Source organism: Erpetoichthys calabaricus, chromosome 2, assembly GCF_900747795.2.
Source record: "Erpetoichthys calabaricus chromosome 2, fErpCal1.3, whole genome shotgun sequence".
NCBI classification, from domain to species: Eukaryota; Metazoa; Chordata; class Cladistia; order Polypteriformes; family Polypteridae; genus Erpetoichthys; species Erpetoichthys calabaricus.
The window spans coordinates 164,714,514-164,736,944 of record NC_041395.2 but is presented as its reverse complement, the minus strand read 5'-3'; the positions used below and the strand labels follow the sequence as shown (position 1 = coordinate 164,736,944).

The following is a 22,431-nucleotide window of genomic DNA, read 5'->3' as shown; positions in this document are numbered from 1 at the left end:
CATATTTTCTGTTAATCCAGTAAACTTAATGTCACTGCTAAAATACTGTTTCCATAAGGCATGTCATATATTAAAAGGAAGTTGCTACTTTGAAAGCTAAACCAATGATAAATAAAAATCCAAAGAATTAAGAGGGGTTCCCAAACTTTTTCATAGGACTGTAATTTTTCTAGCTTATTGCAGCAAGGAGACACATAGCTAAGACCAAAAAATAGCAATTAGATAGATAGATAGATAGATAGATACTTTATTAATCCTCAAGGGGAAATTCACATACTCCAGCAGCAGCATACTGATAAAAACAATATTAATTAAAGAGTGATAAAAACACAGTGCAAGTTAAAAAGTGCAAGGTGGAGAGTACAAGGCAGGTATAACAGTCAATAACATTGTATAATGTTACCGTTTACCCGCCCCCCGGGGGAATTGAAGAGTCGCATAGTGTGGGGGAGGAACAATCTCCTCAGTCTGTCAGTGGAGCAGGACAGTGACGGCAGTCTTTCGCTGAAGCTGCCCCTCTCTCTGGAGATGATACTGTTCAGTGGATGCAGTGAATTCTACATGATTGACGGGCCTGCTCAGCGGCCGTTGCTCCGCCACAAATGTCAAACTGTCCAGCTCAATGCCTACAATAGAGCTTGCCTTCCTCACTAGTTTGTCCAGGCATGAGGCGTCCCTCTTCTTTATGCTGCCTCCCCAGCACATGACCACGTAGAAGAGGGCGCTCGCCACAACCGTTTGATAGAACACCTGCCGCATATTATTGCAGATGTTGAAAGATGCCAGCCTTCTAAGGAAGTATAGTCGGCTCTGTCCTCTCTTGCACAGAGCATCAGTATTGGCAGTCCAGTCCAGTTTATCATCCAGCTGCACTCCCAAGTATTTATAGGTCTGTACCCTCTGCACACAGTCACCTCTGGTAATCACGGGGTCCGTGAGGGGCCTGGGCCTCCTAAAATTCACCTCCAGCTGTTTGGTTTTGCTGGTGTTCAGTTGTAGGTGGTTTGAGTTGCACCATTTAACAAAGTCTTTGATTAGGTTCCTATACTCCTCCTCCTGCCCACTCCTGATGCAGCCCACGATAGCAGTGTCGTCAGTGAACTTTTGCATGTGGCAGAACTCTAGGGCTGCAACGATTAGTCGACGTAATCGACGACGTCGACTACAAAAAATCGTCGACGTGGATTTTTTATTGTCGACGCGTCATAAACAGAACCTTCGATAGAGGCTCCAGTCACAAAGAACCACATTGGTTTTTGTAACTGCAATGCACTACATGAATGTCTGGGGGCAGTATCGTTTGTTATTGTTTGTCAAGACTGCACACAGTATCCCAACGCAAGCATCCTGGGGCTTCATGTATAAACGATGCGTACGCACAGAAATGTTACATAAGAACATTTCCACATTCAAATCGTGATGTATAAAACCTACACTTGGCGTAAAGCCACGCACTTTTTCACGGTACCTCATACCCTGTCGTACGCAAGTTCTCCGTTAGGTTTTGCAGACTGGCGGCACCCAGCGTCAAAGCAGTGCTACTGTTCCTGTGTGGTTACCCTTTCTTAGATCCACATCCACGACGGCGGCTCAAGTGCTCCTTGTAGAACTGTTTGTACTTGCAAGTTACCGTGAGGTAATTGTACTTATGATACAGTTATAATATTGCACATCCTGAGCCACTTTATAAAGCGCGTATTTACATATGATGACGATATCATTTTTAAGATGAAATGCAGCAAAATATGTTGATTATATTATACAGATAAAACTTTTAACTACACGGTGCCGCAGCGCTAGCGAGCTTGAGCTTCGTTCACTGATTGTTCCTGCCTCGCTCTGTTTTCATACTGTGGCTGGCACGACACTGGAAGGATAGATGGATAGAATAATTAAACATTATGAAGATATTTCGATGTTCCTTAAAAGTTTTGAAGAATCGGCGTTCTAAGCTTACAGATGGCTTAATGTCTATTACAGAGCTGATTGTGTGGCGATTGGGTATTTGGAGAAAGAAAAGTAAGGACAGGAATTGGGGGTTAGTACGTTTGAAAAAGACAGTACTTCTGTAATAAAGCATTTCATTGAAGGTCGCGCATGGCGCAGCAAGCATCTTGCTGTAAAACATGAACAATCACTGCATCACCATGTTCCCATGTTTAATAACATGCTTTAACTCATATCATCATGAAAATGATATCACGTATACTTCTCAGTATTTTAATTACTCAGACAGCTGTAATATTACGAACGTAATGGATTCTGTGTCCTGTCGGAGGAAGAGCACATGGTGATTCAGGCACATAGAGCACATATAAGATCAAATACACAACAAAGCATTTAATGTGCTACTTTAGTTACGATGGGATTTGAGAAACTAGTAAATTAAACGATTTTAAGGTGAAGTTTATGATGTTCTACTTTAATGACAAAATAAACTACGTGATTAAAGTGGAAATTTCGAGATTAAAGTTGACATTTCGTGCTTTTTTCACACTGTGTGCCTTTTTTTTCACTGTACCCTAATAAGCTTTCATATGACACTCAGACGGTGGGCTACGAGTCGCCTTTTCATGCCGACTTTGATATGTGACAACTTTTTTATTTCGGCACTGTGCGACTTTGTGAACTTGAGCTTTCGAGTTTCTCCGACACGCTATGTCACTCGATCAACTTCCTTTTGTTGCTTATATAACTGTTTTAACCAACAAATAGTACGTTTTTCTTTGCCTCCATTTGGTATTCGCTGAAATTCTTCTGTTTTCCCTCGTACTTTTGCCATTGCCTTTTAACAGAACGCTGGGCTTAAGGGCTATTTTTATTGATTTGAATATTCAAAGAGTCGTAATTCTGGGAGGAGTTGGGGCGGGACAGCAAGCGCATGCACGTGCGTTTATTTCCACGCTGAGCGGGATTTATGTAGCGGAAGAACGCAGAAGTTGGCAAACGCACAGATTCCTGCATCTGGATTTTTCTGTGCGTAAGCACATTTCGGCTTTTGTGCTTACGTCATGTTATAGTGCGAATTCTATGCACGGCGTTATGCATGAGGCCCCAGGAGCTGTGATGCCGCCGCCATCTCTCGAGAGGTGAGTTTTAGTGAGTAATGTTAGTGTCACATGTTAACGCTGATGTTTGTACTATAATGTGTATATCAAGGTTTCGACAATGATAGTTAACCCTTAAATCGACACATACTTGGGGTTTAATGCACCCCTGGACGCCAAATACTTTTTAGCTGCACTAATTAAGTAAATGTCACAATTCACAAAGAAAATGTGAAATTTTAATGGAACACATTTTTTTTTTCCATGCAAAGAGCATCACAATTACTGCAACATTACACACTGCAAATGAACTGTAAAAACTGTTAAAAAAAAAAAAAAAAAAACCTACTGCAATAAACTATTATTATATGTTCAAGGTGCAACTGACGTCATTGAAAATTCAGTAAATCGCAGAGCCAACTGTGCTTGAACTGTCTGCATGCGAACACACAGAGGGAAACACTGATGATTGCAGGCTCATCTAGTGCAGCAGCTGAATCCCAGAGACAGTGGTGCTGCAGTTCTGCCGGGGCCGGCAGTGGTCATGAGCTGGCTGCTCAGCGAATATACGGTACTGACTGATCAGCTTCGGCGTGCTGGCAAATTGCTCCTTGAAGCAAATATAGCCGGTTGCGGGGTTCAATGAATGTATGTTGCCGAATATACTTGGCTCCAGCATGCTGGCAAATTGCACTGAGAAACAACTTTAGCCAGTTGCGGAGTTCAATTAATGCATGTCGCCGCATATACTCGGCTTCGGCGTGCTTCTAAATTGCACTGGAAACCGACTGTAGCTGGTTGCGGCGTTCAACAAATGTACTTTTCCGAATATACTCGGCTCCGGCATGCTGGCAGTAATTAGCTTGTTATATATTTTAGTCCGTTATTTTTTTATTTTGGCATAATATAGTACTTGATGTGATAAACTATAACACTTTTTTCCTTCAGAGTGTGATGGTTAAAACATCTTTCTCTGTCTGAAAAATCATTCTTGTGTATTCCTGCTACCTCTACTCCCTCTGAGCGTCTCTTCTCAGCAGCTGGGAACATTGTCTCAAAGAAGAGCGCCAACCTCACACCAGAGCATGCTGAAATGCTCCCGTTCCTGCACTGCAATCAGGAATATATGAACTGAATCTTTTATAAACTGTACATTATTGTTTTATTTTATTTGAATTGAAGCTTTATTTAAACTTTTGGACTTTAAGACACACCATTGGCCATTTTTGGTTAAGTTAAATGCACATTTTTTGTTTAAAGACTATGTGCACTTTAGTTTGTATTGTTTAATGTATTTCTTTTTTATTGTGATGGTCACAGTAATATAAAACATCTGATTATTTTCAAATTCATATGTTTCACTGGTTGTTGTTTTAATTTGATTTTTATTAATTTTAATCGTGTTAATGCAGAGACATCAGGGCGACTTTTGCAGGTGGACAGACGTGAGCAGGTGAGGTAAGACATGCACTGGAGCCCAGAACAGGATGTGCAACCACAGGTCACAGGCATCAAAATAGTCAGGCATGAAATAATCATGACTAATAGAAAAAAAAATTGAACTATTAGTCGACTACCAAAATAATCATTAGATGCAGCCCTAGACTCCGAGTTGTATTGGAAGTCCAATGTATATAGGCTGAATAGGACCGGAGAAAGCACAGTCCCCTGCGGTGCTCCAGTGCTGCTGACCACAATGTCAGACCTGCAGTTCCCGAGACGCGCATACTGAGGTCTGTCTGTAAGATAGTTCAGTTCAGATAGTTCAGGGAGTAGAGATGAATCTATTCCCATCTCTGTCAGCTTGTCCCTAAGGAGCAGAGGTTGGATGGTGTTGAAGGTGCTAGAGAAATCCAGAAACATAATTCTTACTGCACCACTGCCTCTGTCCAAGTGGGAGAGAGATCGGTGTATCATGTAGATGATGGCATCGTCTGCTCCCACCTTCTCCTGGTCTGCGAACTGCAGAGGGTCTAGGGCGTGGCGGACCTGTGGCCTCAGGTGGTGAAGCAGCAGCCGCTCCATGGTCTTCATCACATGTGACGTCAGGGCAACAGGCCTGAAGTCATTCAGCTCACTAGGGCATCATACCTTTGGGACTGGGGTGATGCAAGATGTTTTCCAAAGCCTCTGGACTCTCCCCTGTTCCATGCTCAGGTTGAACATGCGCTGTAGAGGACTCCCCAGCTCCAACACACAGGCCTTCAACAGTCGTGGCAATACTCCATCTGGACCCACTGCTTTGCTGGCACGAAGTCTCCTCAGCTCTCTGCGTACCTGGGCTGCAGTAATTGTGGGTGGGGGAAAACTCTCTCCTATGCTGATATCAGCAGAAGGATGGGTGGAGGATGCAGTACTCTGAGGTGAGAGTGGGTTAGGGTGGTCAAACCTACTAAAAAAATTGTTCATCAGGTTTGCTTTCTCCCTGTCTCTCCCAATGGAGGCACCCCTATTCGAGCTGCAGCCAGTGATGATCTTCATCCCATCCCACATTTCCTTCATGCTGTTATTCTGCAACTTCTGCTCCAGCTTTCTCCTGTACTGCTGCTTCACCTCCCTGAGCTGGACTCAGAGATCCTTCTGCACGCACTTGAGCTCATGCTGATCACCGCCTTTAAAAGCCCTTTTCTTCTGGTTCAAAAGGCCCTTGATGTCACTTGTAGTCCATGGCTTGTTGTTGGCATAGCAGCGTACTGTTCTTACTGGAACTACAATGTCCATACAGAAGTTGATGTAGTCAGTAGTGCAGTCAACAACCTTTTTAATGTTCTCACTATGTGACCCCTGCAGGATATCCCATTCCGTAGTTCCAAAGCAGTCTCTCAGAGCCTGCTCTGCCTCAGGGGACCACTTCCTAAATGAGCGTGTGGTTGTAGGTAGCTCCCTCACTCTCTTGGTTTGTAGTGAGGCTGAAGCAGAACCAGGTTATGATCAGCTTTCCCTAGCGCAGGCAGCGGGGTGGCGCTGTATGTGTCTTTAACATTTGCATACAGTAGGTCAATAATCCTATTTCCACGGGTGTTACAATCCACATACTGGGAGAAGTCAGGTAATGTTTTGTCCAGCGTCACATGGTTAAAATCTCAAATTAATGAGTACATTTAAGTTGCCTGAGCTATTACAATCAATTTTCCAAAGGTTAGTAGGTGCATTTCAGTTTTCAGATATAGCATTGAAGTGTGCCTTCTCTGCTTCAATTTTTTTAAAACTCAATTTTTCTTTGTAAAGGGGTTTTTATTTTAATGAGATACTTGTCACATATGTCTAAAAGCTGCTGTTTTCACATGTGCTTTTTAAGTAATAGTACACAAATCATGAGCAATTTATGCATTATGAGCAAAAAAAAGTAAAATGTGAGTGTACAGTTTATGTATTTGTGTGTGTGTATAATTTATATACTCACTAGTAATTAATCCTTGCATTATGCAAACCATTTAGTTTTTTTTTATTAGATATATATTGGATTCCAATAGTGCATACAGTGGATATAAAACGTCTACACCCCTGCCAAAATTGCAGACTTTGTGTAATAAAAATGAAACCAAGATAAATCCTGTTAGAACTTATTCCTCCCTTATTGCAGAACTGCAATCTTTACAAATTGCAGTGTACACAAGGACGGTGAAAACAAATTATAAACTGTTTAGTGAATCAATCAATAATCAATTATATGGCTGCATTCAGAACTGACCAATCACAATAAGTCTCAAATAGTAGTTAGTATATAACTGTTATCAATTAAACTGACTCTGATTGAGCTCACATAAATGGTGGCTGTTCCTGTAGGATTATTCTGATATCTTCTTGGTTGCAACATACTCGAAAAGCCATGGTCTACAAAGAGCTTTTAAAACATGAATGGGATCTCATCATTGAAAGATATTATTCAGGACAACAGTACAAAAAAAGTATCCAAAGTATTAAACATGGAGCACAGTGAACACAGTCATCAAGTGGAGAAAATATTGGTCAACAGTGACTCAGTCAAGATGAGGATGGCCCTCCAAGGTTGATAAGAAGACAAGAAGAAAACTGGTCAGGGAGGCCACCAAGAGGCCTACAGCAACATTAAAGGAGCTGCAGGATTTCCTGGCAAGTACTGGTTGTTCCCTACATGTGACAATAGTAAGATAGATAGATACTTTATTCATCCATGTGACAATAGTAAGATAGATAGATTACTTTATTCATCCTGTCAGGGAAATTCAGTAGTATTCTTCATACAATTAGGTTCATAAGTATTTGGACAGTGACACAATTTTCATATTTTTTTGCTCTTTACACCACCACAATGGATATGAAACAAAGCAATCAAGATATGGTTGAAGTCTAGACTTTAAGCTTTAACAAAAATATTGTATGAGCTGTTTAGAAATGCAGACATTTTTATACATGGTCCCCCTATTTTCAGGGGCCCAAAAGTATTTGGACAAATTCTAACAATTATAAATCTAAAATGACCATTTTCAATATTTGGTTGAAAGTCCTTTACAGTCTGGCACCTAGGCCATCTCCAAGTGGTGGGTTTCCACTCTAGTGATGCTTTGCCAGTCTTTTACTGTAGCTGTCTTCAATTGTTGCTTGTTCATTAGACGTTCTGCCATCAGTTTTTTCTTCAACACGTGAAATGCATGTTCAGTTGGGTTGAGGTCGGTTGATTGACTTGACCATCGAATATTACGTTTCTTTGCTTTGAAATGCACTTGATTTGCTTTCACAGTATGTTTTAGCTCATTGTCCATCTGTACTGTGAAGTGTCAATCCTGTCACCTTTGCAACAGTTGGCTGAATTTGAGCAGATAGTTTAACCCTATACTCTTCAGAGATCATCCTGCTACTTCTTCCAGTAGTCATGTCATCAGTAAACACTAGTGGCTGACTTCAGTTTGCAGCTATGCATGATCATACTATAAAACTGCCTCCACAATGTTTCATAGATGATGTAGTATTCATCAAATCATGAGCCATTTCTCCTCTTGTCCATAGTCTTCTCTTTCCAGCATTCTGGTATATATTGATCTTAGTTTAATTTGTCTAAAGAAAATTGTTCCAGAATTGAACAGGCTTTTAAAAAATGTTTTCTGGCAAAGTCTAATCTGTTATTCCTATTTTTGAGGTTTACCAGTGGTTTGTACCTTGTGGTAAACCCTTTGTCTTTACTTTCATGAAGTCTTTTCTTGATTGTAGACTTTGGTCATGATAGGTCTACCACCTGGAGAGTGTTCTTGGTTTATCTAAATTTTATGAACGGGTTCTTCTTCACCAAGTATAGAATTCTGTAATCATCCAGCACAGTTGTCTTCTGTGGTTTTCCAGATCTTCTTGAGTTGCTAAGTTCTCCAGTGTGCTTCTTCTTTATTAAGAATATATCAAATGGTTGATTTGACCACTTCTTGTTTTTCTGCTCTCTCTTAAGGGTTTGTTTTGTTTTCTCAGCCTAATGATGGACTGTTTGTACTTGCATGAAAAGCTCTTTGGACCTGATATTGAGAGATCACAGTGACAGCTTCCGAATGAAAATTCCACACTTAAAATTAATCCCAGACCTTTTACCCACTTAATAGTTAATGAAATAATGAGGGAATTGTTCCCACCTGAATATGGAACAGCGTGCCAGTCAAATGTCCATACAGTTCTGAGCCCTTGGAAATGGGGGAGATTTGCAGTGAAATGTTTGTCATTCATAATCTGCTCATACAATATTTTGGTAAACCCTTTAAATTAAAGCTGAAAGTTTATACTTCAATCACGTAATGATTGCTTTATTTCATATCCATTGTGGTGGTGTAGAGAGCCAAAATTATGAAAATTGTGTCACTGTCCAAATACTTATGGACCTGAATGTATGTCTGGGTTGTGAGGTATGGTAGAAAGATGAAAGCTTTGCCTCAAAAAGAAAAACAGCCAGACTCAGCCAAACTTTGCAAAAAGGTATACCCAGTTTCCCACAACCATGTGGAAAAATATATTATTATGGGCTGATGAGACCTAGGTTGACCTATTTGGCCATAATTCCAATCATCAAAGAACACCATACCCATAGTGAAGCATGGTTGAGGCAACATGATGCTTTGGGGCTGCTTTTTTTCAACTGGACCTGGGGCTTTAGATAAGGTGGATGAAATCATGAATAGCTCTAAATATCAGTCTATTTTGGCACAAAATCTTCAAGCACCTATTAGAAAGTAGAAGAAGAAGAAGATGAGCTTCACCTTTCACCTTGACAACAACCCAAAGAATACATCAAAATCAACAAAGCAATGACTTCATCACAGGAGTATCAATCTGGAATGGCCAAGCCAGAGCCCAGACCATAAACTAATTGAAAAATTATGGGGTGACCTGAAGAGAGCTGTGCAGAGGAGATTTCCTCCTAATTTGACAGATCTGGGAATTTTTTGAAAGGAAGGAGTGGGGAAAAAAGCGCTGAGTGCAGATATGCCAAACTGATAGGCTCTTACCCAAAAGAATGAATACTGTAATTAAATCAAAAGGTGCTTCAACTAAGTATTAGTTTAGGGGGTGTGCATACCAATGCAACCAGGTTCTTATGTTTTTTCTTTTAATTTTCTTTTTTTCACTAAACAGTTTCTGATTTGTTTTCACCATCTTTATATAGATTGCAATTTTACAATAAATGTGGAATAAGTTCAGACAATATTTCTTTTGGCTTCATTTTTTATCCCACAAAACACCTGCCATTTTGACTAGGGTCTGTGGACTTTTTATATCCACTGTATAGGAACAGAGAGGTTTATAGAATACTAATGATATACTGTAGTTATGAACTCCTAGATAAACAATTATCCAGGACCAATTAAACATGAATTAATAAATATAGCATAGATAGATATGGCAACAATTCTGATTTCTTAAGGGATATTTGTAATGTAATCCATTAGGAAAAGAGACTGTTAATAATAAGAAAAACGTTTTTGAAAGAGTATAAACATTTTTATTTCTCAAGGCCTTAAAAACAGCCATGCACATCTAGGCAGATCTCCAGTTGACTGATCAGTAACTACAGTTGCAGCATTGTCTGTTTTATATGGTTTGTCACTTTTGCAAGCAAGTATTCTTTCTTAGTAGCAATTTTGTGCTTTGTAGACTGAATATGTGCTTCCAAGTCACTAGTGCCTTTATTTGCTACTGACATGTACTTGCCAGTTCTACAGAAAGTACATTTAGCTTCCTATTTGTTGTGCCCAATTTGGAAACATATACAGTGGGTATAGAAAAGAATCACCCATTTGAAAATATTCACATTTTGTTGCTTTACAACCTAAAATGAGAACACACACAAAAATACTGTTTCAGCTTTATTTACTTAATGCAACCTGTGATATCCAGTTTGGAAAAATAATTAAAAACTGATCAAGCTTGAATTGATAAAAGGGTTAGGGTTACCAAAGTGTGTCAGTACTTTGTAGAACCACCTTTTGCTTTAATTACATCCTTGTCTATTGAAATACTTATGCACCAACTTTGCACATCTATTTTGAGCAGTATTTGCCCACTCATCTTTACAGAACTGTTAAAAGTCGGTCAAATTAGGTGGTGACCATTTGTGTACTGCAAGCTTAAAATCATTCCAAGGATTTTCAGTAGGGTTTAAATTGGGGATGTGACTAGGTCACACAAGGACTTTCACTTTTTTCTCCTTCAGACACTGTGTGCTTCAGGTCATTATCACGTTGAAAAGTGAACCTTCTTCCCATCTTCAACTTTCTAGCAGAGGGCAGCTGGTTTTCTTTGAGAATTTGATGGTATTTTGCCCCGTCCATTATTCCTTCTGCCCTGACGAGCCCCAGTCCCTGCTGCAGAAAAACATTCCTGCAATAGGATGCTACCACCTCTATGCTTTACTGTGGGTATGGTGTTTTTTCAAGGGAGAGTTGTATTGGCTTTCCGTCAGATGTGCCATTTGGTGTTAAGGCCAAGTAGTCCGATTTTTGTATTATCTGACCATAACACCTTTTCCCACTTGGGCTCACAATTTTCAAGGCGTGTAAGACACAGTGTGGCCTTTCTTGAGGACTGGCTTTTTTCTTACAGCACTCCTCTACAAGCGACGTTGTGGAATGATGCTGAAATTTGTGTCACATCCACACAATGATCACTTTTTGCCATAAAGTCCTGTAACTCCCTCAAAGTTGCCATTGGCCTCTTGGGCACCTCTCTGATCTGTTTCCTCATCACTCTTCCATTGAGTTTGGGAGGACGGCCTGATCCAGGGAGGGTCCTAGTAGTACCACACACGTTCCACTTCTTAATTATGGAATTTACTATGCTCTTATGTGCTCCCGTGATTTGTGCCTTTCTACAACTTTACCCCTGAGATCTTTTAAAAGCGCCTTGCCGACCATTGTCAATTGTTTGCTACCAGTTGTACTGCCAAGTGCTTCAGAAATAGCTGTTTTTATGCAAAAGTAATCACAATGATTACAGTTGATCACAGGTGGAAGCCAGTTATCTTGGTGTGATTACTTATACCTGATTGACTTTACAAGTCAAAGGGGAGGGGGGTGATCCTTTATCAGTCTCAGTGGTTCTTGTTTTATTATTATTTTTCCGAATTGTTGTTGTTATATCTTTGAAATAATGTCTGCATATAATGTTTTGACTACTCTGAGGCAATAGTACCTAAGGTTTTTTTTTGTTTGTGTTTTTTGTTTTGTTGTTGTTGTTTTTTGTGTGTGTGTGTGTGAGAGTACACAGCATTTCAAGAATAAGACTCTTACCATAGTTTCCCTTTCACTTTTAAAGTATCTTCTTTTTCTTCCTCTTTTGGCTGCTCCTGTTAGGGGTCGCCATAGCGAATCATCTTCTTCCATATCTTCCTGTCCTCTGCATCTTGTTCTGTTATACCCATCACCTGCATGTCCTCTCTCACCCCATCTATAAACCTTCTCTTAGGCCTTCCTCTTTTCTTCTTCCCTGGCAGCTCTATCCTTAGCATCCTTCTCCTAATATACCCAGGATCTCTCCTCTGCACATGTTCAAACCAACACAATCTCGCCTCTCTAACTTTGTCTCCCAGCTGTCCAACTTGAGCTGACTCTCTAATGTACTCATTTCTAATCCTGTTCATCCTCGTCACACCCAATGCAAATCTTAACATGTTTAACTCTGCCACCCTTCCCCCCATTAAACATCCTAAATTACGCTTTGCATAAAGTCTATATCAGCCTTCAGATTATCTTCATATTTTTTATGTTTTTTCTTTTTTTCCCCTATTCCTATAGATGTAATGTGGCGCAAATACTCCAGTCTGCCACATACTTGAGAATAGAGAGTTTGCTTGCAAGATGCAAAGGTTTTCTTGAAACACCACCAATCACTGAGGCCAAACCTCAGTCAGATGAAATTGTACCTGTGACTGATGATCCTGTAACTGCTGTTGAGCACAGTGATGTCAGTGATGCTGGCAGTGATGTTGTGCCTTTACCTAGTGAACCAATAGAAACAAGTGCAGAAGATGAGGTTCAAGAAAATCAAGCACCTGCTGAAAAAGAGAAGATGCAATGTGAAGCACCACCTGAAGTAAAAAGAACAAAGCGAGTCAGGAAGCCCAGAAACAAGCAAGGGAGTGATCATCAGCTTTGTAAGAAAGTTTGTGCTGAAGAACTGAGCTCACAGAATGAAAGCTCATCAAAATCACTGGAAGATGTTAGCAATGAGTGCAGAAAACCTGCGGACCTTGCTGCTCAGGGTGTAGAGGCTGACAGCGAACCAGTGGGAAGTGCAAAAAATCATTCTGACAAAGAAGTAGTAATTCAGAAATCTAAAGGCAAAAAAAATAAATCTGGAAAGAATTTGATAATGAAGGAAAACTGTGCAACTGAATCAGCGAGTGCAGAAGAGTATGGTACCCTGGATTTTTCTAAGGAAGAACTAATTCGTGACATGCATCTCAAAATGAAGCCTATATGCAATGCCTGTGGTAAAGTCTTCTCTGAGGCCAGTAGCTTACGTAGACATATGCGGATACATAAAGGTGTTAAGCCCCACGTCTGTCAGCTATGTGGAAAAGCATTTACACAGTGCAATCAACTAAAGACACATGTCCGCACTCATACAGGTAAGATTACCAGATTTCCTTTTTTTTTCTCTTTTTTCATTTTTTTTAGACTTCAATTTAAAGTTATCTGTAATATCTTTAAATGATTTGAAAATCCCTTGATAGGCAAATGTTTTTTTTAACTGGAGAACTAAATCAAATAAAGCTTGCAGTAATTTTAAATATAATGTAAATGTTATGCTTGGTTGTATTGTCACAAGCATTATTTTGTTCATTTTTTATATGTATATATTTTATATATTGATCATTAATGGTTCACTGTACTCCTTTACTCTAATTGTTTGGACATCAGTTGTATATCTTGTTTTAAAAGCTTTTTTTATTTTTGCTCAAGGCTATGTTGCAGTGGTTTTTTTTCCCCATCATTGTAATTGTCCATATACATAGAAATAGAAATTCTTCCTAGTCTGCTCAGCATACTGTGTTACTAATTTAAGCAATGAAGTTTCATTATAGATATATATGGAAACTATAAGAAAATGTGTGTACTGTAAGTAGGAACTTGCACTGAAAATGTTTGTTAATGGAAACATTGGTAAAAGTATACAATACTTTATTATTTATTTTTAAAGAAAAGTGCTTCAAACCTACTAATAAGTAATAATCAATATTACTGTAATTTATCACAAAATACAAATAATTTAAATATAGTTAAACCACAGATATGTACAGGATGTTTAACTTTTCTATAGTTTTTGATATAGTACCTCATAGAGTTGGAAGAAGCATAAGGATGGCATGGAAGAGCATCACTAACTGGTAATTCATCATTTAGCAGAAACTTGCTGTATATTATGAAGTATCTCCCTTCCAGCAGGTATACTTCCTGAAACTGCATGACTGGAACATGGTCTCTATATAGGATGGTAGAAATTACAAACAGCGGCTTCTACTACTTGTTGTAAACTCCCAGCTGCCAATCAAATTACTTACCTTTGACTGACTTTACGGAATGAATGCGCAGGCTGTTGATTGCATTCAGTAACATGTGTACACAATGCAGAAAATGATTAAAAATGCTGAAAAATTCTGTACTGTGCAGTGCCATTCCTCACTGTTAGTGACAAATACTACATAGTCATCTATGTCAAAACTAGTTTGATTCATTTGTAAATAAAAAAATAAGTTTCTAGATTTAAAAAAAAATTCAAATTCAGTTGAAAAGAGAAATTTTGAAGTTTTATGTGCTCTTTCATATCCACGGAATTCACATAATTCAAGGCCACTTACTGTGCTATGTTACCCTTGTCTCCAGTTCTTCAGCTAGAGCATAACTTATTTGAAATTATTATATCTGTTATCTGTTTTATAAGTTGCCTTTTATATCTTTATGTGAAACATTACATTTTATGTAATGAAGAGGTATTCATGCAAGTTCACAATAAAGCTTTCTAAGAATTTGTAAATTGTATTGCTTTTTACATTTTAAAATTAATTGTTCTGGGATGGCATAGAGACTCTCCATTATTCCACTTTTGTGATATCTTGACGCATTTGAGCATAGCTTAAGAGCTCAGTCTTAACAGGTATTAGCTTCCCATCGCCCAACTTAAAGAAAATTATGTATTTATTTACTTTGATAAATAATATTAATGAATACACTTATAAGTTCTTTATACAAAGAAAGTTAATTCTGTAACCAGGAGCACAATTTGATTTTTGGGAATCTTTTACAGTACATTAATTTTCATTTCCACTAATTTCACCTGCATTAAAGTGTTAAGATTTTCTCTGATACCATTTATAAGTGAGTAGGTAAAAATTGTTATCTCTAGAATTTAAGAACATACTCTGTAGCAACATTATTCCCCAGATAAAGTAATTTAAATACACAGATTTTATATATAAGGCTGGGTTTATACTTAACGTGACACAACACATACCCCTGCGGACGCTACTGCTACGCAAGCGTTGTACTGTTTATACTTGTGCTCGTACTTTATGTAAATCTGGAATATTCCACCAGTTGGCAGTGCAATGTATTGTTACTGTGAGAACAGGTTCAGCTTTGCTGTGTTGTGAATTGCCTGAAACACCCATTAAATTCCGAGGACAACTTGCCACAATATCTCTGAAAATGATGGAATCCATCAATCCAGGGATGTGCCCATTCCAGCTAGCATTGGGCACGAGGCAGAAACAATCCCTGGATGGGCATCAGCTCATTGCAACATGAATACAAGCATACACATACAATAGCATCATTTTAGCATCACCAAATCCCCAAACCTGCATATCTTAAGGAAACTGTAGCACACTGGAAAGCCACCAGGGAAACGTTTAAAGTCCAGGGACGTGATTCCCTGCAAGATAGCAACGCCACTGTGCTGCCCCCACATGTAATTATTAACAGTATACATTATTTAAATGAAGTTAATGATTTATCTGTAAAATGAAATATACATACTTAAATTTATCTCATCATGAAAGTGATACCAAGTATAAATCTAAGGATTCTAAATGTGCAGAGAGCTGGAATACCATAAATTTAATGTGTTCTGCGTGGCGATTGCTGCTTGCTGCTGCTGTCGATGCAGGAGGAAGCCCCAAAAGCACATAGCAAACTGGGTCAGTTTTACAACTGTCTGCTTCAATGATAAAATAAAACTACGAGATTAAAGTTAAAATTTTGAGATTTAAACCGGATTTTCCACTTTAATTACAAAATAGACCTTTTCACTGTGTCCTTTAATTTTTTTTCTCTGTGGCTCAAATACGCTGCCATACGTTCTGATGCTGCTGTGAAGATGCAAAAAAAAAAAAAGATGGCACAAAAGATGGTATGTGAGACTTTTAAAATGTATCGTGTCATTACGTTGTGGAATATGCAACACTTGAATATAAAGGCACCACGAATACATTTGTATGTCAGCGTTTTGCTTCAATACATCAAGCCATTCATCAAACATGGAAGCACGCACATTGTAAACAAAGACTCTGACGTCATGTTCCGACTTTATCATACTGTGTCCTCCGAGTTTTTGCTGGTACTACAAACTCGCACACGCATCGCATTAATTTCTGAGGACATGCTCAGATGACACGTCAAATGAACACTGGAAACGTGTGGCAGCCATGATGCGTGTGCATACGCGTTCTGAGTGTGAAGTATAAACTGGCCCTTACTGTAACACATCCTGCATTTTTACCCCTAGTCATACAGAATATTTACTATTATATCTGAGAATTCATCAGGGCCCAACCCTTAGCTGTATCCATTTTCTCATTTAAAGTTGAAATGCCTATAAAAGTAGGAATTAAATAATCCTATAATCTTTTGCTGTACTGTCTTAGGAATTGAAATATCTAATATGATGGCAGCTTCTGAGGGTTTAATTAGTAGGGTGGTTCCTGCCTGGAAGGTAGTATTATCCTTCTTGTTAAATTTGGTGCTGTTTCCATAACAGGCAGAGAGATTTCGTTCATTAGGTTTACTTAAAGCTGCCTCTACTACTCAGGTTTTAAACAGGGTCCATTTAGTCTCCACATCTCTGACCTTCCTTTATAACGCAGGAGAAGCTCTTCCAGTTGGTGAAACTAGCCACTCCCAGTACACATCACTATCTTTTTTGACCTTGTAGGTGAATCCAACAGGTTCCATCTAAGCCTGTGACAGTTCTTGCACCCCTATTTTAAATTTGTCTAGAACTGAAGCACTCAAATCAGATGAAATAACTAGAAAGTTGTTTGTAGTCCTTTGGCACAAGGTTTTTTTTTTCTTAGCTACACTATTGAGCAACTGTGTTTTGCAATATCATGTTTGTTATAGATAATATAGTGCTAGCAGTGAAATTCAGAAACAATTCACAACTTTGATTCAGATCAGGTAAGCTGTTCTTCCAAATCACGCCACTTCTGTATCATTGTCATTTTCTACTTGAGCAGTGGAGTCCCCCATTTAGCACAATTTCAAGCACTTAATCTGTCATCTCTAAAGATGAAATAGTCTACATAGTTTGAAGGTATATGCATGGAAAAATAGCCAGTTTTCTTTTCGACAACTCAGTAGTCCATCCATCCATTTTCCAACCCGCTAAATCTGAACACAGGGTCACGGGAGTCTGCTGGAGCCAATCCCAGCCAACACAGGGTGCAAGGCAGGAACCAATCCCAGGCAGGGCACCAACCCACCGCAGCAACTCAGTAGTCACACTGAGGAAATCTTTTTGCACCACTTTGTACAACTTTAGTTTAGCATGCAAGGTAATTCAGTGATAAGAGAGTGCACTTAATGAAATTGATTTTAAACCCAAAGATCCTAGGATATTGTCTAACATATTTAATATGAATGTCAGTGATGACTGGTTTGGAAAATGGATATATGGAGTATCATTTTAAGAATATGTTTGTTTCCCACATTTCTCTTTTTGTAGTAATCATGTAAAAATATGCTTGAAAGGAAACAAGTACATTTATAATATGACAGTTTTTATTTGTCTCTTTATGACTGTGCTGTCGATCTAATTTGCTCATTTGGGTCCTCAGATTAAAAAGTTTTAAGAACTGTTTGGTGGCTGTGGATCAGGAGGAATGAGCCATCTAGTCTTGAGTGCTAGTGGAATACAGAGTAGGGCTTTTATTAGACTTGGAGGGCCTCCATTAAGCAAGAGTGTCTGATGTTGAAAAGCTTGAAATACCTTATGATTCCAGGGTACATTACTGATGATTTCTAGATGTTTATTTTAACACCACGGTCAACTAATGAACTATACTTTTGCACAAAGGACAAAAATAGCAGAGAATTTGAGGTTTATTTATGCTTCAGAGTGGGGTAGTTTATGTAGTATATCAGTCTGAAAATTCCTTCCACCTTTGCAATGTCACACTGATAGGAGTCCTTCTAATTTATTGTATAGGTATATCATTCCACAAAAATCTGTTTACCTTTTCTGCCTTCAGGTTGATCCACGTGACTAATCATCAAATTTTTCTCTCAGACTCCAGTCAAATAGAATGTTTAAAGAATCCATACAAACTGCACGCTTATTTACTTTCTTCTCCTGTGGCCATATTTACCACCTTTTTCATTTTTGCGTACTTCACATGACTGTAATGAATTTTACATTATTCTACAGCTCGGAGTGAATTTGTAATAGTAAATATGTTATAAAGATAAGCATTTATACTTTTCCAGTTTTTCAGATTGAACTAATGATGTGAGATATTCATTTCAAGGAGAGAAGCCTTACCACTGTGATGTGTGTGACAAAGCATTTGCACAAAAATGTCAACTGGTCTTCCACAGCCGTATGCATCATGGAGAAGAGAAACCCTACAAATGTGACTTCTGCAGCCTACAATTTGCCACATCTAGTAATCTCAAAATACACTCCAGGTGAGTCAGAAATCCAGAATATTAGATTTGATAAAAATGTAATCCTTTCTAGTTGCTTATGGTATCCAAAGGAGATGGGTACAGAGTACATAAATGTTTAAATTAGTATGTTGAGTCATCTTGTAGTGGAAATTTGGCTTTGGGTACATAAACTTCTTTAATCAGTGCTACTGGAATAGAAACACTTGCATATACAGTACATGCAATTAGCAATATGGGCAAAACCGTATACTTCATTGTCGTATATAAATCTACAAATGTTAAATGTGTTATTTGTTTAGTTTTTGAAAGCAAACAAATGTTTATGAGTATAACCCCTAAAATATGATGGACATAGTGAAAGCACATGCGTCTTGTATTGGAGTGGTACGTTGGCAAATGTAATGCAATCAACTGAGTACAGGTAACATCAGTTCAAGTCATTTTTTAATTCTGGATTTGTACACAGGCTAAGCAGTAACAAGGTCTGATCACTCATGTAAGATAACCTTAAACACAGAAAAACGGGGGCTAGTTTTACAAGAGTTCTGAAATAATGGATTAATGTAAGACTGAAATTTTGATTTCATACGGGAAGCATTAATGTTGGACCAAATGTAAAAAATGGATGGGGTGACTTGGAAAATTAAAGCACCATGAGTTTTTTGGCTTTTGAAATTTGAATCAATTAAGTCATCCATTAAATATTACTCTTTAGTAAGTACTTTAAATGTTACAAACCAGAGTTATTCTCTTGATAAACCAGACTTTTAAAACATGTTGTTATAAAAACTTTTAATGTTTAAATGAAAATATCCTCAATTATATTAGTGTTCAGTAATTCATCAGTAGAGACATAGTATAGTTTGAGTTTCTATTTTTAGTATTGATTTTAAGCAGTATTTTTCAGGTTCATGATAGAAAACATTTGGAATATGCACATGGTAGGATAGATCGGGTAGTTCTTGACATTGTCATTATTTGTAAACCCCGTGAAGATTATAAAATCTCCACTATTTTTGTTAAAATGGGGGATTATCCATGCCTGTTACACATTAAAATTTGAGCACTGCATTTTATTTTTTAAATTTGAGTCAAATCAGTTCATCAGTACTAATTAACACTAGAATCCCTGAAGCCTATGAAAAAGCTTGTAATCTCCCACCTTAAATCCCTTCGCACCTTTTCATCAGCGTCTTTTGTTTTGTAAATGCATCGATCAGCTTAAGCAGGAAACAGCCTGCTATCCCATCAACCACCTTGATGGAGCTCGGCTCATGGGCAAAACGTTCTCCCAGCTCAAGCCAAGGTTCCTTATCTGCGTGTGAGGGACCTGGAGTTGTATAGGATAAATAATACAGTATGTCATTATTTGGAGTACATGCATTTCATGTGTGTTCCGTGTCTAGAACGATCTGGCTAAGTGTAGGATGAAAGGAAATGCTGAACACATACCTACAGTAAATAGAAACGGTTTCCATGTTATGCTAATAATGACATGAAGTGCATAATGTGTGAAGATGTTAGGCAAAAACCTCCATCTTGTGACTTAACAGTGATGGAGTCTCTATCCATACACATAGGTTTATCAAATCCATAAATCGTCAAAATATTATCAGAATTGTTTAAAATATTATCAGAATTGTTTACAGCTAGCTAACTTTCTGTAAAAGCCATAATGCATGCATCTCTGTAATCAAGATGAAAAAGCACACATGCTTGAACTTCGTCAAGATTTTTCCATAGACTGAATAATTTCCAGCATAAAAACCGGTAAGGGGTGTAACTAAATCTAAACCCCTTTTTTGCATTATTTCATTTTTCAAGTAACACAGATAAAAATAAAACTTTTTAATTCATAGACGTCTCAGCAACACCATTATGATCAAAGATAACACAGACAAAAGATTAGGATAGGATAGACACCAAGCAAAGTTTAACAAAGATTAACAAAACATGGAGTGAGAAAATCCTGCCGCCAGTCACTACAAGCACAGCACAGACTGAAACTTATTTTTAAACAAACTAATAAATATATCAGTTATTAATTATGGACACATGTAAGCATCTTACCTGTGAAACACTTGTTAAAGTTCTGCTACAGAAATGGATCGGATAGCAGGTAGTCACTACTCTGGCTTGAACCAATAAATGTGCAGCTTCTTCTTCTCTCATTATTTTCTAATGCCATCTCTAAGCTAACACAGTAAAAAGTTTCTTTGACTTGTCCTCCCTCCCTGTTTTTAATCACCAGCTTGGGCTAGTGCCAGCAATGACGTGCCAATCAGTTTGAACCACATCTCATTCTGGGTAATGTTCTTAATGTTGTGGGCTAATTTATTACATACAGTTCACATGCAAGCCCACACACATAGACATTTCATTATCTTTAAGCCACTGTTACACTGACATTGTGTGTCATGTTTCCTTTTGCAAGCACATTTAAATGTAATACTAAAAGTAATTTTTAGTATACTGGTAAAACTTTTTTTAAATAATCCATACTGCAAGAATGCAATCCGTTATACCACTGAGGCGCACAAGCATTTCCAAAATGCTAAGGTTACAGTCCTAGGAGTCATCTTCTCTCATTGTGTTGTTTTTTATTATACGATTATAAGATCTATAGTCACTTGTGTTATTAACAGTATACAAAATCCCAAAGCACTTATAAGAATACTCCACCCAAAAATGTTATTTTGTTTTTTTTAATGTTACCCTATGTACAACCCCAATTCCAATGAAGTTGGGACGTTGTGTAAAACGTAAATAAAAACAGAATACAATGATTTGCAAATCCTTTTCAACCTATATTCAATTGAATACACTACAAAGACAAGATATCGAATGTTCAAACTGACAAACTTTATTGTTGTTTTGCAAATCTTCACTCATTTTGAATATGATGCCTGCAACACGTTCCAAAAAAGCTGGGACAGGGGCAGCAAAAGACTGGGAAAGTTGAGGAATGTTCAAAAAACACCTGTTTTTAACATTCCACAGGTGAACAGGATAATTGGAAACAGGTATTTGTCATGATTGGGTATAAAAGGAGCATCCCCAAAAGGGTTGTAGTTTAAAGTGGTGGCTGAGAAAAAATTTTAATCTCATGTTTTCATGGAGAAAGGACAAAATAAAGATTCAAATTGAACAAGGTCCAGTGGTTACCTCTGGACAACTGCAAGTCAAGTCAAGTCAAGTTGGGGAGCATGCACTGGTACAGTGCGTTGCCGCACCCACTACATGTCAAAACAGCTCGGGATCCAGGTTGGCAACCCCCCAGGCAGATATGCGGTCCAGTCCTACCCTCCAGAAATGACCCTCTATCTGCCGCAGCCAGGTGTTACGTGGGCGACCCCTTCGCCTGGTCCAGCCACTTGGGTCCACAACAATGAGGATCTTATGAGCCGGATCACCCTCTGGGAAACACACCACATGGCCGTAGTGCCATAACTAACGCTTCCTCACAATGCAGGTAATGTGCCTCATTCGGGACTCCATGAGCAACCGCTCATTCGACACAAAGTCAAACCAACGGTACCCAAGGATTTTCCGGAGAGACACAGTACCAAAGGAGTCCAGTCTTCATCTCAGGTCACTGGATAGCGTCCATGTCTCACAACCATATAGTAAGACAGGAAGCACCAGGACTTTAAAGACTTGGACCTTCGTCCTTTTGCACAGATATCAGGGGCGCCACACACCCCTTTCCAGTGACCTCATAACCTCATAAGAGTAGCAACAACAAGTCTATGGTCAGAATTCACAAACTGGGCACTTCTGTAGACCCAGCAGTTTTGCAAGAGCCTCCAGTGTCTGCCCACGAGGATGTGATCGATCTCCTTCACTGCACCACCAGTATTAGAGTACCAAGTCCAACAATGCGGTTCAGGGCGCTGGAACCAGGATCCAGCAATTCGCTGCCCCTGACCTTTTGCAAAGTCAAGGAACATGGAGCCACTTTCACCACGGTCACCAGACCCATGGGG

General features: G+C 38.7%; 1 protein-coding gene across 2 annotated transcripts in view; it reads left to right on the top strand.

Moving 5' to 3' along the window:
* mynn (myoneurin) overlaps positions 1 to 22,431 on the top strand; it is a 75,499-nt gene that overhangs the window by 32,243 nt on the left and 20,825 nt on the right. For both annotated transcript variants that reach the window (XM_051922883.1, XM_028794745.2), the window contains exons 3-4: positions 12,293 to 13,128; positions 18,304 to 18,463. In XM_051922883.1, coding sequence (XP_051778843.1) covers positions 12,293 to 13,128; positions 18,304 to 18,463 — 996 coding nt within the window. The remainder of the gene's footprint in view (positions 1 to 12,292; positions 13,129 to 18,303; positions 18,464 to 22,431) is intronic.